Consider the following 14184-nt stretch of genomic DNA (forward strand, 5'->3'; position numbering starts at 1 on the left):
GGGGCAATCATGCTTGATGCCTCCTGGGGGCATGGGCAGAAACGAAGGGGTGTCCCCAGAGACCTTCCTGACAGCTTGGGGAACCAGGAGAGAGTCTGGGGTAGTATCAGGAGTGGGGGGGGGGAGCTTTTTCCTCCTTGGATCCCCAGTGGTGGAGAGGGAGTGAGGTCCAGCTCTGATGGTACGTCGCCCAGCAGCAGCCAGGGGTGAGGGGGTGGGGGGTGGGAGGGTGATGACTTGATTTTGGGCACTAGGGAGCCATGGCAGAGTTTAGAGCAGGCAAGAGGGTGGAACACACCAGGTGCTGCTCAGAGACTCCTGAACACATTAATACACTTGATGCTCAACACAGCTCTGTGTGGTGTGTGGGCGGGGGGGGGGGGGGGGGCGGCATTAATGTCCTGCTGCACAGACAGGGAAACTGAGGCCCAGAAAGGGGCCCCTGAGATCATCCAGTAGGAAGGGATGTAGGAAGGGACCTCTGGACCCCAGCGTCACCAGCTGTGCTCTGGGCAAGACGGCAGCTGGGTCCACAGGAACAGACGGTGTGGGTGGCATGCTGGGGACCGGGGCAGGGGGTGGGGGGAACCATGGGTGGGATCCTAGGAGGGTGGAGATGGGAAGCAGTCTTGGGGGGGCGGACACTGGACTGGGGTAGGGTCCGGTCCTGGGGGCTGTGCTAGGGACACGGCTCAGCTGTGGGACCATAAACACAGCAGGGATCAGTCTCAACCCCAGGACCCCACCATTTCAGCTCGGCGGATTACCCTGAGACCTAGCAAGGGACCCTGACACCTGCTGCCTCCACCTTCCCCAGTACTGCCCTGGAAGAGCCCCCCACAGCCCCAGACACCAACTGGTGACCTGAGACGTAGGGTCCACCACCAGCCCAACCTCTTGGTGTCACCTTGGAAATAAATCCTCTTTTAAAAAATACTTGAGGTGTCAGAATTCCCTGATGGTCCAGTTGTTAAGAATTCACCTGCCAATGCAGGGGATGTGGGTTCAATTCCTGGTCCAGGAAGACCCCACATGTTGCAGAGCAACTAAACCCATGTGCCACAACTACTGAGCCCGAGTGTGGAAACTGGTGAAGCCCACATGCCCTAGAGGCCGTGCTCCGCAAGAGAAGCAACTGCAGTGAGAAGCCCCCACAATGTAACTAGAGAGCAGTCCCTGCTCACTGCAGCTAGAGAAAGCCCGCATGGCAGCAAAGACCCAGCACAGCCATAAATAAATAATAAAAGCTGAGGTGTCAAAAATAAGTAAAAATTTTAAATTGATGTGAAATTCACATGACATAAGATCAGCCATCGTAAGTTATACCATCCACTGGCTTTTGGAAGATTTAGAGTTGTGCAACCATTTAATTCTAGAACATTCCATGTCCCCCAAAGAAACCCTGTTTCCTTCAGCTATTATTCTCCTAACCCCCTAAACCCCCAGTCCCTGACAACCAGGAACCCACCCTGTGTGTCTGTGGATCGCCCTGTTCCGGACGTTTCCCATCAGTGGAATCACACCCTGTGTGTCTTTCTGTGTCTGCTTCTCTCACCGAGCATCGTGTTCTCAGGGTCTGTCCATGTGGTAGCGAGTGTCAGGGCTTCACCCCTCTTCACAGCTGAGGGATGCTCTCATGTGTGGAGGGACACGTTTGTCTGCTGAAGGGCATTTGGTTGCCTCCAGATCCTGGCAGCCATGACTCACGCTGTGAACATGCGTGTGCAGGTTTATGGGCCCTGTTTTCAGTTTTCCTGGGCCTGCACCTTGGAGTGGAGGTGCTGAGTAACAGGATAATTCAGTCTTTGAGGAGCTGCCTGGCTTTCCCTAGCGGCTGCAGGGTTTTGCATCTCAGCCAGTGTGTCTGAGTTCCAATTTCCCACCTCCTCACCAACACTGTGTTTGTTCTGCCCTTTTCATCCTAGCCATCCTAGTGGGTGTGAAGTGGTGTCTCGCTGTGGTTTTCATTTGCATTTCCCTGGTGACTAATAATTTTAAACATCTTCATGGCATGTTGGCCGTTTGTGTATCTTGGGAGAAATGTGTATTCAAACTTTCTGCCCATTTTTAAGTGGATGGTTTGTTTTTGTTGTTGAGCTGTGAGAGCTCTTTATATATTCTGGATACGCAACCCTGTGTTTCTCTCTGCTTGGCCTCATCTCTTGCTCAGGTACTGGATGCCTAAAACTTCTGAAGACCCTACTTTGAGGCCGGAGAAGGGCAGGCAATGTCTCCAGTACCTTAAAGCTCTGGGGGCTCCATGCACCTGCCCACTATATAGATGCGCAGACTAAGGGCAGGTGGGGGACCCAGCCACATACCTACAGGTAAAAATCCTGTAGGTGAAAAGCTGGCCACAAAGGGCCACAGAGTTTGTGTGAGTCCGCTGATGGGAAACATCAAGAACAGGCAAATCCACAGGCACAGAGAGTGGGTTCATGGTTATCAGGGGTTGGGGGACAGGGTGTGACTTCTGATAGCTACTTTTTTCTTTTGGGGTGATGAAATGTTCTAAAATTGGGGTGATAGCTGCATAACTCTGTGAAGACACTGAAAACCATGAAACTGCATGCTTTAATCCAGCAAGTTGTATGGTACTTGAATTATATCCCAATAAAGCTGTTTAAAAAAAAAAAAGCAGGGACTTCCCTGGTGGTCCAGCAGCAAAGACTTCACACTCCCAATGCAGGGGGCCCAGGTTCAGTTCCTGGTAGGGGCACTAGATCCCGCATGCTGCAATTGAAAGATCCCACATGCCCCAACTAAGATCCGACACAGCCAAATAAATAATAAAATAAAAAGCAGTAAAGAACACACACACACACGAAGCCAGCAGAACTCAATCCCAGGCCAGGTGGGCAGTGGTGGGCCCCAGCACTCAGGCTAGGAAGCCGGGCAGAGCTACGAGTGGCAGCTGGGTGGTGGCCTGACCCACACAGAGGAGTGGCCCAGTATCCAGAGGGGAAGACAGAGGGTGCAGGCTGGCACTTGGAGAGTCCAGGCAGGTTCCAGGAGCGGCCAACTGGGGAGGTTTTGGGCAACTTCCTCTGCTCCCGCCAGGAGGGGCTGGACCTGGGGGGTGTGCGCTAACGGTTGAGGCCCCAGGGTATAAAGGCGCCCTGTCCCAAGCCACCCTCAGCGGCCCCATCATGACAGCACTCAGACTCCTGGCCGTGCTGGCCAGCCTGCTAGCAACCTCCAGGGCTGGTGAGTGCCCGCCCCAGGCCAGGTGTCTGCATCTGTGCAGGGGTTCAACTGCAGGGGACAGGCCTGGGGGAGAGGGACTGGCGGGTGTCGGCCCCAGTTTCCCAGACACAAGGCTCAGGGAGGGACAGTGAAGCAACCAGGCCCAGGCCATACAGCCAAGCTGGCCCCGACAAGCCCCGGGAGGGTGGGGACCTGTCCTTTTAGGGAACAGGGGTGTGGGAGGCTGGGGTCTCCCTGGGTATGGGGCTGAGACTGGGGGGCTGCAACACACCCTCCTCTCCCCCCAGGCTCGGCCCCTCTGGTGGACATAGTGGGCGGCAGGAAGGCCCGGCCGCAGGAGCTCCCATTCCTGGCTTCCATCCAGAAACAAGGGAGGCACTTCTGTGGGGGCGCTCTGATCCACCCCAACTTTGTCCTGACAGCGGCCAGCTGCTTCCAGAGCCGGTGAGCCGGGGGCCATGGAGTGGGCAGGGGTGCTGAGAGCGGGAGAGAGCTCGGGGGGCGGGGGGGTGTGCCTAGCAGGTGAGGAGGGGAGGGGTTGGCAAGGGGGCCTGGTCTTAGGAAGGGTTGAGGGGCTTAGAGAGGGAAATGGGGCCCTGGAAACAGAGCGAGATGCAGCTACAGAAGGAGGATGAACAGAGGCCTGACCATCACTGATGTCCTTTCTCTGGCTCCTGGGCCGTGAGCCAGCAGGCTGGTAATTCCCTACCTTATTTGCAAGCCTGCCCCCATGTAAGTGCCCGCCTGGTGGGTGTAGAAGGCTGGGGGCTTGTGGGGAAGCCCAGCCTGGTATCTGTCCCCGCCTGCTCTTAGGAACGCTGGGATTGCCACCGTGGTGCTGGGTGCCTATGACCTGAGGCGTCGGGAGCGGTCCCGGCAGACATTCTCCATCAGGAGCGTCAGCGAGAATGGCTATGACCCCCAGCAGAACCTGAATGACGTGCTGCTGCTGCAGGTGGGGAAAGGAGTGGGGAGCTGGCGTCAGCCTGAGGGGCTAAGGGGGAGCAAGCCATGTGCAGGGAGCCTGGGGTTTAAATCGTACAGCCAAGTGCACAATCCACTTAGCCAGCCTCTGGATCCTGGACACTGAAGTTGTTTCCAGATGTTTTTGTTATGACAGAATCACAATGAGTTTTTGTGCATATTTCTTTGTGAAAGTTTTCCCAGAGCAGCCACAACAACTGAGCCAACTTACCCTTCCACTAGCAGAATTTAAAACTGCCTGTTTCTCCACATCTTTGCTGACACTGCATATTATGATTTTTAAAATTTTCTGCCAGTGCTCACTTCGGCAGCACATATACTAAAATTGGAACAATACAGAGAAGACTTGCATGGCCCTGAGCAAGGATGACATGCAAATTCATGAAGTGTTTCATATGTAAGGGAAAAAAAATTTTTTCCTGCCAATCTGACGGAGAGTGGAGGGTGGTGCTTTGTTTTATCTGCATTTCCTGGGCGAGCTCTTCACCTTCAGGGTCTCTCAACCACCTTTGCAAGTAAGGACAATTGATTCCTTCTCTGGAGGAACCAGAGGCCCAGAAGGTAAAGTCATTTGTCCACAGCAGGTTACTGCCTAAACTGGGATTTGAACCCAAACTGCTTTCCAGATCAGAACTCATGTTGCTGCCTCTCTGGCTCCCAGCTGGGCCCCAGTTACGCCCTCTCCTGACCCAGTTTCCCTCTCCAGCTGGACCGTCAGGCCAACCTCACCAGCAGCGTGGCGCCGGTACCGCTGCCGGAGCAGAACGCCACGGTGGAAGCCGGCACCAGGTGCCAGGTTGCAGGCTGGGGCACCCGACGGCGTAGGGGGCGTCTCTCCCGAGTTCCTAGGGTCCTCAATGTTACCGTGACACCTGCAAACCAGTGTCGCCCCAACAATGTGTGCACTGGCGTCCTCACCCGCCGGGGTGGCATCTGCCAGGTACCCACTGGGTGTTATCTGGTGGGCTCCGCGTGATGGGGGAGAAGGGGTCTTGAGAGGTAGTGAGCTCCACTTGCGGGGAGAGAAAGCAAGTTCAGAACTCAGCCTGGGATTAAATATTGAATTAGAACTGGATGTTTCAGATACTGGAGCCTGAGAAGCAGTATTTATTCAACTCTGCCTGCCAAGCCCTATGCTGGTGGCTGGCGACACAAGAGGGAACAGGAGGGACTGCCCTTCTGGAGCCAGGAGCTCCCATATCTTGTGGTTGAAGGGCTTGGGCATCAGCTATTAAGACAGGGGTGTCAAAAAAAAAAAAAAAAGGCAGTGGTGTGCACCAGGCCGGCCCAGCCTGGGGCCTTAGGGAAGTTGAGGAAGTGGGGGCGGCATCTGAGACCCAAGTTGCGAGCAAATGTAGGGAAAAGAGCAGAAAGAGGAGCAGCACACAGACAGGGCCAGGGGCATGAGCAGGTTCTGTGGGTGGCAGGGGTGGTGTCCTGGGCAGGAGTAGGGTGGAGGGCTGGGCCTGGGGCGCCCTGACCCTCCTGCTGCCCCTGCAGGGGGACGGCGGCACCCCTCTTGTCTGCAACGGCCTGGCACACGGCGTGGCCTCCTGGTCCCGGGGGCCCTGCGGTAGGGGCACCGACTTCTTCGCGCGTGTGGCCCTCTTCAGGAACTGGATTGACTCGGTTATAAACCAGCCGTCCTGACGGACCCCGCCCAGCCCGCGGGGGGCGCTGCGCAGCCAGAGCTCAGCCCCCACCGACGCACTGCGTGTCCATCCCGAGGCCCCACCCCGGCCCCCGCGGTTGTGACTCTAATAAAGAATCTGTCCCCATTCTGCCCACTGCGCCTGACTGTGCTCTTCGGGGGGCGGGCGGGGGCTGGGGGCCCAGTGCCAGGACCTCTGCCCACAAGAGTGGCATCCACCCCAGGGGTCTCCACTCAGGGAATCTGATCGCGGTGCTGGGAACCAGGGGCTCTCGTGACCTCCACTCCACAGAGGCAGCACCGAGGCTCAGAGAGATTGAGCTCCCCTGAAGCCACACAGCCAGAGCTGGGCTCTGAACCCACACCTATGAGATCACAGCCCCCGGAACTGTCTGTCATGATGGTGGGGAATACAGTCACCCCTGGGGCTTTCCTGGTGGCTCAGATGGTGAAGAATCTGCCTGCAATGCAGGAGATGTGGGTTTGATCCCTGAGTGGGGAAGATCCTCTGGAGAAGGGATTGGCAACCCACTCCAGTATTCTTCCCTGGGGAATCCCGTAGAAGGAGGAGCCTGGTGGGCTCCAGTCCTTGGGGTTGCACAGATGGAACAGGGCTGAGCGACTGACATTTTCACTGCTACTACTGCTTCGTGTCTGCAGGGGCTCGGCTCCAGGACCCTTGTGGATACCCAAATCCCTGGATGCTCAAGCCCCTTGTATCAAGTGGTGTCATATTTGCAAGCGACCTACATACATCCTCTCTGCACTTGATATAATACAATGTCAATGCTGTGCAAATAGCTGCCTGCCTACAGCAAATTCAAGTTTTACTTTTTAGAACTTTTTGGTAAATTTTTTTCCAAATATTTTTGATTTGCGGTGGGTTAAATCCGTGGGTGTGGAACGTGCGAACACTGACAGCTGGCTGTATATTGTACAGCGAAGTCAAGAAACACATGAGAAACTGGCTTTAGACTGCCACTTGAATCACAGAAAGATAATGAGCCTAATATGAAAGGAACTAAAATATAAACATTAAACAATAAATATAATTATATAATGATGTATAAAACATAAATATACTTGTATAAAGAACATATAAAACATAATAAATATAACTATATAAATGATATGCAAAACTTAATACATATAATTTATTAAACTAAAATAAAATTGTAAATCACAGACTTCCCTGGGGGTCCAGTAGCTAAGACTACATGCTCACAATGTAGGGGGCCTGGGTTCAATCCCTGGTCAGGAAACTAGATCCCACATGCTACAACTAAAACTTGGCACAGTCAAATAAATACATATATATATATTTTTAAAGTTAAATCTTACATTATATATTAGTACCAATTACATATTATACATGCATTTTAAAAATATACTTAGGAACTTCCCTGATGGTCCAGTGGTTAAGGATCTGCCTGCCAATGTAGGGGACACAGGTTTGATCCCTGGTCTGGGAAGATCCCACATGCTGAGGGTCAACTAAGCCCCAGTACTGCAAATACTGAAGCCCAAGCGTCTAGAGCCTGTGGTCCAGAACAAGAAAAGCCACCACAATGAGAAGCCTGAGAAGTGCAATGAGTAGCCCCCACTCGCCACAAACTAGAGAAAGCCTGCATGCGATGACATAGACCCAGCACAGTCAAAAATAAAAAACATAAAATGTTATAAAAATACCTGGGGAATAATGAATCAATATTCAAAAAACTAAGATCATGATATCTGGTCCCATCACTTCATGGCAAATAGTAGGGGAAAGAGTGGAAGCAGTGATAGATTTTATTTCCTCGGGCTCCAAAATCATTGTGGACGGTGACTGCAGTCATGAAACTAAAAGACGCTTGTTCTTTGGAAGAAAAGCTATGACAAGCCTAGACAGTGTATTAAAAAGCAGAGACATCACTTTGCTGACAAAAGCCCATATAGTGAAAGCTATGGTTTTTCCAGTAGTCATGTATGGATGTGAGAGTTGGACCATAAAGAAGGATGAGCGCCAAAGAATTGATGCTTTCAAACTGTGGTGCTGGAGAAGACTCTTGAGAGTCCCTTAGACTGCAAGGAGATCTTGGGGAAACTGAGGCCCTGGGGGTTGGGGTCCCAGAGCAGAGGGTCCCAGCTTGGAGCTCCAGACACTGACACCCTCGAGGATAGAGTGTTTTCTTTTTTTAAAGAGAGGAGAGGAAAAAAGAGACAGAAACCCTGAGGATGAGCCTCTCTCGCTCACCTTCCCTGGGTCCCGGGTGTGTCCGCTCAGGTCTGCTCAGCCCCCTCCCAGCTCCAATTCCCAGCAAGACCGTTGTCTGTTGCACCAGCTACAGTTGGAGCAGGAAGGGGACAAAGCCGCAGCTTCCAACCCCACTTCCTCTCCACCAGTGGGCCTGACCCCCAAGGCCCCAGAGAGTTCCCTCCAAGTTACAACCCCCAGTGCCCCCAGCTCCCCACCCAGGCCCACACTGTCCTATCCTCCAGACCAGCCTCCGCCTTCAGGAAGCCCCCTAGTCCTGCGCTCACCTGCCGGCCCCCATCCCAGGCCTGGAGCAGAGAGGCGACCCCAGTCCATCCCCTTGTTGTGACTGATGCTGTGAACACCCCCTGACTCTGAGAGGCTCCTTGGGGGGTGAGAGCTCCCTGCCAGGACCTTCTGGGCCATTCTCTAGCAAAGTTATGTATGTGTGTGTTTCTTTTTCTTTCTTTGGTTAAAAATTTATTGAAATGTACGTCACATACCATACATACAACTCACCTACTTAACAATTCAGGGGCATTTAGTACAGTCATGGGATTGTGCAACCACCGCCTCTAATTCCAGAATATTCCATCACCCCAAAAGAAGCCCCATCACCATCTGCAGTCACCCTTCTTCTCCCCAAGCCACTAACAACCAGGAACCCACTGTCTGTGTCAGTTCTGGACGTTTCCCATCAGTGGAATCACACCCTGTGTGTCCTTCTGTGTCTGCTCCTCTCACTGAGCATCGTGTCCTCAGGGACCGTCCACATGGTAGCAAGTTTCTTTCCTTTTCAGGACTGAGTGATGCTCCGTGTGTGTCCTATTTCATCAGCTGACAGTTCATGGAGCTCTCTTCTGTATCAGGTGAATCAACCCCTGACATGGGGATGTTCTCATCACCCCCATCACTAACAGATGCGGAAACTGAGGCTCGGAGAGGTGGTGTGCCCAGCCCAGATTCACAAAGCACAGCAGAATGTGAACCCAGATGAGGAACTACGGAGCCTGGCGTGACGGTGACAGTGACACGGCTGGCACCTCTGCTCACCGTGTGCCCAGCACCCTCCAACACTCTCATTTATCCCACCCTCCCACTGTCATCCCCGGGGAGGGACTATGGCTACCATCACCCCACTACTGTTCAGTTACCAAGTTGTGTCCAACTCTGCAACCCTGTGGACTGCAGCACACCAGGCTTCCCTGTCCCACACCATCTCCTGGAGTATGCCCAAGTTCATGTCCACTGAACTGGTGATGACATTCAACCATCTCATTCTCTGTTGCCCTCTTCTCCTCCTGCCCTCAATCTTTCCCTGCATCAGGGAAAGTTGGTTTCCCAATGAGTTGGTTCATCACATCAGGTGACCAAAGTATTGGAGTTTCAGCATCAGCATCAGTCCTTCCAGTGAATATTCAGGGTTGATTTCCTTTAGGATTGACTGGTTTGATCTCCTTGCAGTCTAAGAGACTCTCAAGAGTCTGCTCCAGGACCACAGTCTGAAAGCATAAGCATAACTCAATGAAGCTATGAGCCATGCAGTGTAGGGCCACCCCCAAGACTGAGGAGTCATAGTGGAGAGTTCTGACAAAATCTGATCCACTGGAGGAGGGAATGTCAAACCAGTCCAGTATACTTGCTGTGAGAGCCCCACCTCACCATACAGGTGGGGGAACTGAGGCACCGAGCAGCCCGCCTGCTGGACCAGAAGGAGATAGTCTGCAAAGATGCTCTTGTTGAAAGAGAAAATCCTATTCTGAAAGCAGACAGCACAGCAGCCCCGGGGTTCTGTGGGGACATGTCAGAGCCACACCCAGAGCTGTGGCAGACACCCTGCAGGAGGACCTGGGGACCTTTCCCAAGTGAACCGGCTTGTGCATGAATTAAAAATGTGTCGGCAATACAGATGGGCAACAGGCACACAAAAAGCTGCTCCACATTGCTAATTCATAGAGAAATGCAAATCAAAACTACAATGAGGTATCACCTCACATCAGTCAGAATGGCCACTATTAAAGTCTTCAAGGGACTTCTCTGGTGGTCCAGTAGTTACGAATCTGCCTGCCAAGTCAATTTTGAAAAAGAAAAACAGAGCTGGAGGAATCAGTTTCCCTGAATTTAGACTATACTACAAAGCTACAGCCATCAAAAAGTATAGTACTGGCACAACAGTAGAAACATAGATCAGGAGAGAACAGGAGAGAAAACCCAGAAATAAACTCATGCACCTATGGCCAATTAATCTATGGCAAAACAGCCAAGACTATACAATGCTGAAAAGACAGTCTTCAACAAATGGTCCTGGGAAAACTGGACAGCCACATGCAAAAAGGAAGTTCAGATCATTCTTTAACTCTATACCCAAAAATAAGCTCAAAATGGATTAAAGACCTAGATATGAGACCAGATACTATAAAACTCCTAGAGGAAAACATAGGCAGAAAACCCTCTGACATAAATCACAGCAGCATCTTTTTTGATCCATCTCCCAGAAAAATGGAAATAAAAACAAAAACAAACAGATGGGACCTACTTAAATTCAAAAGTTTTTGCATAGCAAAGGAAACAAAAAACAAAATGAAAAGACAACCCACAGTTTGGGATAAAATATTTGCAAAAGTGTGACTGATAAGGGATTCGTCTCCAACATTTATAAGCAGTTTATGAAGCTTCACAGCGTCAAAACAAACAGCCCCCACAAAAAATGGGCAGAGGACCTGAACAGACATTTCTCCAAAGAGGACATAAAGATGGCCAACAGGCAGGTAAAAAGATGTTCAACATTGCTAGTTATTAGAGAAACACAAATCAAAACACCAGTCAGAATGGCCAGCATTAAAAAAAAACACACACAGGGACTTCGCTGGTAGTCCAATGGCTAAGCCTCCATGTTCCCAATTCAGGGGGCCTGGGTTCAATCCCTCGTCAGGGAACTAGATCCCACATGCCGCAACTAATGATTCCACATGCTGCAACTAAGACCTGGGGCAGCCAAATAAATAAATAAATGTATTTCTGAATCCATAACAAATGCTGGAGAGGGTATAGAGAAAAGGTACAATGTATGTACAGTGTACATACCTACACTGTTGGTAGGAATGTAAATTGGTACAGCCACTGTGGAGAACAGTATGGAGGTTCCTTAAAAAACTAAAAATAGAGCTACCATATGACCCTGAAATCCTACTCCTGGGCATATATCTGGAGAAAAACATTATCTGAAAGGATACATGTACCCTTATGTTCATATAAGCACTGTTTAAAATAGCCAAGACACAGAAGCAACTTAAATGTCCAACAACAGAGGAATGGATAAAGAAGATGTGGTGTGTGTGTGTATATATATATATATATATATATATATATACATATATACACACACATATATATATATATATAACATATGTATATGTATGTGATATATATAATAGAATATTACTCAGCCATTTAAAAGAATGAAATAATGCCATTCACAGCAACATGGATGGGCCTAGAGAGTGTCATACTGAGTGAAGTGAAGTCCCACATAGAAGGAGAAACATTGTATAACATTCCTTACATGTGGAATCTACAAAGCAACAATACAAATGAACTTACTTACAAAACATATAAAGACTCACAGACTTAGAAAAGGAAATTATGGTTGTGAGGGCAGGGGGAGGATAGTTAGGGAGTTTAGGAAGGTCATGTACACACTGCTGTATTCAAAATGGAAAACCAACAAGGACCTATTGTATAGCACATGGAACTTTACTCAATGTTATCTGCCAGCCTGGATGGGAGGAGGGTTTGGAAGAGAATGGATACATGTATATGTATGACTGAGTCCTTTAACTGTTCACCTGTTAATCGGCTATACCTCGATACAAAACAAAAAGTTTATAAGGTTCAGGGGAAAAAGTTCATGGTGCATCCATTCTAAAGCAGTTTATGTAGACATTTAAAAAATAAAATGCCTCAAAAAAAAAAAATAGAATCTGCCTGCCAATGCAGGGGACACAGCTTCAATCCCTGATCCACTGCTGACGGGCAACTGAGCACGTGCTCCACAACTACTGAGCCCAGATGCCTAGAGCCCACGTTCCTCAACAAGAGAAGCCATTGCAAACAGAAGCCTGTGCACCACAACTAGAGTAGCCCCCTCTTGTCTCAACTAGAGAAAAGCCTGTGCACAGCAACAAAGACTCAGCGCAGCCAAAAATAATTAATTTTTTAAAAGTCTACAAATGGGTCTTCCCTGGTGATCCAGTGGTTAAGAATTCGCCTTGCAATGCGAAGGACATGGGTTCAATCCCTGGTCAGGGAACTAAGATCCCACATGCCTTGGAGCAATTAATGCCACACACTGCAACTACTGAGGCCCCACGCCACAGCTAGAGAGTCTGCGCAGCAATGAAAGATACCGCATGGTGCCACTAAGACCTGACACAGCCAAATAACTGTTTTTTTAAGTCTACAAAGAACAAATGCTGGAGAGAGTGTAGAGAAAAGGGAACCCTCCTACACTGTTGGTGGGAATGTAAATTGGTGCTGTCACTGTGAAGAACAGGATGGAGGTTCCTTGAAAAACTAAAATTAGAGCTACCATATGATCCTGCAATCCCACTCCCGGGCACACACCCAAACAAAACTAGAACTCAAAAAGATATATTCACCCCTATGTTCACAGCAGTTCCATTTACAATAGCCAAAACATGGAAAAAACCTAAACATCCACTGACAGAAGAATGAAGATGTGGTACATGTATACAATAGAATACCACTCAGCCATAAAAAAGAATGAAATGATGCCATTTGCAGCAACACTGATGGACCTAGAGATTTTCAAACCAAATGAAGTAAGTCAGAAAGAGAAAGACAAGGACCGTAGATATCACTTGTATGTGGAATCTAAAATATGACACAAATGAACGTATCTACAAAACAGACACAGACTCACAGACATAGGGAACAGACTTGTGATTGCCGAGGGGATAGGAGGGGGGGAAGGATTGTACTGGGAGTCTGGGATTAGCAGATGCAAACTAGTACATGTAGAATGGATAAACAACAAGATCTTACTGTACAGCGCAGGGTACTACATTCAATATCCTATGACAAACTATGATGGAAAAGAATATGGAAAAGAACATATATATATATATACAGGTATGTATAACAGCCACTTTGCTGTACATAAGAAATTAACACAATGTTGTAAATCAACCATACTTCAATAAAATTTAAAAAATAAAAATGTGTCGGCAGAGGTGGGGCAGCCAACTGCAAGGGTCCTCAGTGGGCAAAAGGCAGAACAGGCTGTTTCTGCCTCGGACAATCCTCCCAGACACTAGATCATTCCAAAGGGGAAAGTGTGACTTGGCAGGAGGGACCTGGAGTCCGTGGGACCTCCGCCCAGCACACAGACCCTGACTCCATGTGGGGGCCCCACACAAGCTCCAAATGCCCACCAGTACACAATAGGAGGGACAGGGAAGGCTGAGCAGCTGCCCCAGAGCCGAGGAGACTCAGGGGGGCTCCTGAACCAGGGACGGGCGATTGTGACATTCAGGCAACCTGTGGAAGAGACAACATTTGTGCAAGACCAGGGTCCCAGGGATGCCGTGGCAGCAAGTCTGGGAACCTTGCAGACTTCTGAAAATGCGAAATGGTTTCAACATAAAAAACCTGAAAAGTGTGTTTTTGTCCCCCAATTTCATGAGCTCTTCTACCTATGCTTCTGTAGGTTTGAGCCAGTTATAAATAAAAACACAAATAAATAAATGTCTCCTGGGCACCCAAGTCTCCCCCACCCTCCCACCCCTGATACGGAACAGCATCTCTGGCCTCAGCCACTCCTTGCCAGGTGCCCCCACCCTAGTCATGATAACCACAGGTGTCCCTGGGGGAAGACCACCCCAGGCCAGAACTCTGCTATGGAATGAAGCGTGAATCCCCCAGACAAAGTCAGGGCAGAGAGATGACCCTGTGGGTGTGAGAAGGTTAAGGGTGCTGAGACACCCCCTCATTCCCTTTTATGTCCCACAGAGGGGGCTTCACCCTAAGCCCTGCACACACCAGCCATATCCAACCTTGCTGGGGCTACGGGGACCCTGTAGGAGGG

At 50.0% G+C, this 14184-nt stretch overlaps 1 protein-coding gene and 1 non-coding gene across 2 annotated transcripts; both read left to right on the top strand.

The window, feature by feature from the left end:
- The first annotated feature begins 3135 nt into the window (after positions 1–3135).
- On the top strand, positions 3136–5974 carry AZU1 (azurocidin 1). Its single transcript, XM_043912605.1, has 5 exons — positions 3136–3207; positions 3495–3651; positions 4021–4162; positions 4898–5131; positions 5692–5974. Exons 1-5 carry the CDS (start codon positions 3150–3152, stop codon positions 5839–5841), a joined length of 741 nt encoding a protein of 246 aa, XP_043768540.1. The 5' UTR covers positions 3136–3149; the 3' UTR covers positions 5842–5974.
- LOC122701115 lies at positions 4487–4592 on the top strand. Its single transcript, XR_006342963.1, has one exon. It is a non-coding gene; the product is annotated as a U6 spliceosomal RNA (small nuclear RNA).
- Positions 5975–14184: the final 8210 nt, after the last annotated feature.

This window comes from Cervus elaphus, chromosome 9 (assembly GCF_910594005.1).
Source record: "Cervus elaphus chromosome 9, mCerEla1.1, whole genome shotgun sequence".
Lineage (NCBI taxonomy): Eukaryota > Metazoa > Chordata > Mammalia > Artiodactyla > Cervidae > Cervus > Cervus elaphus.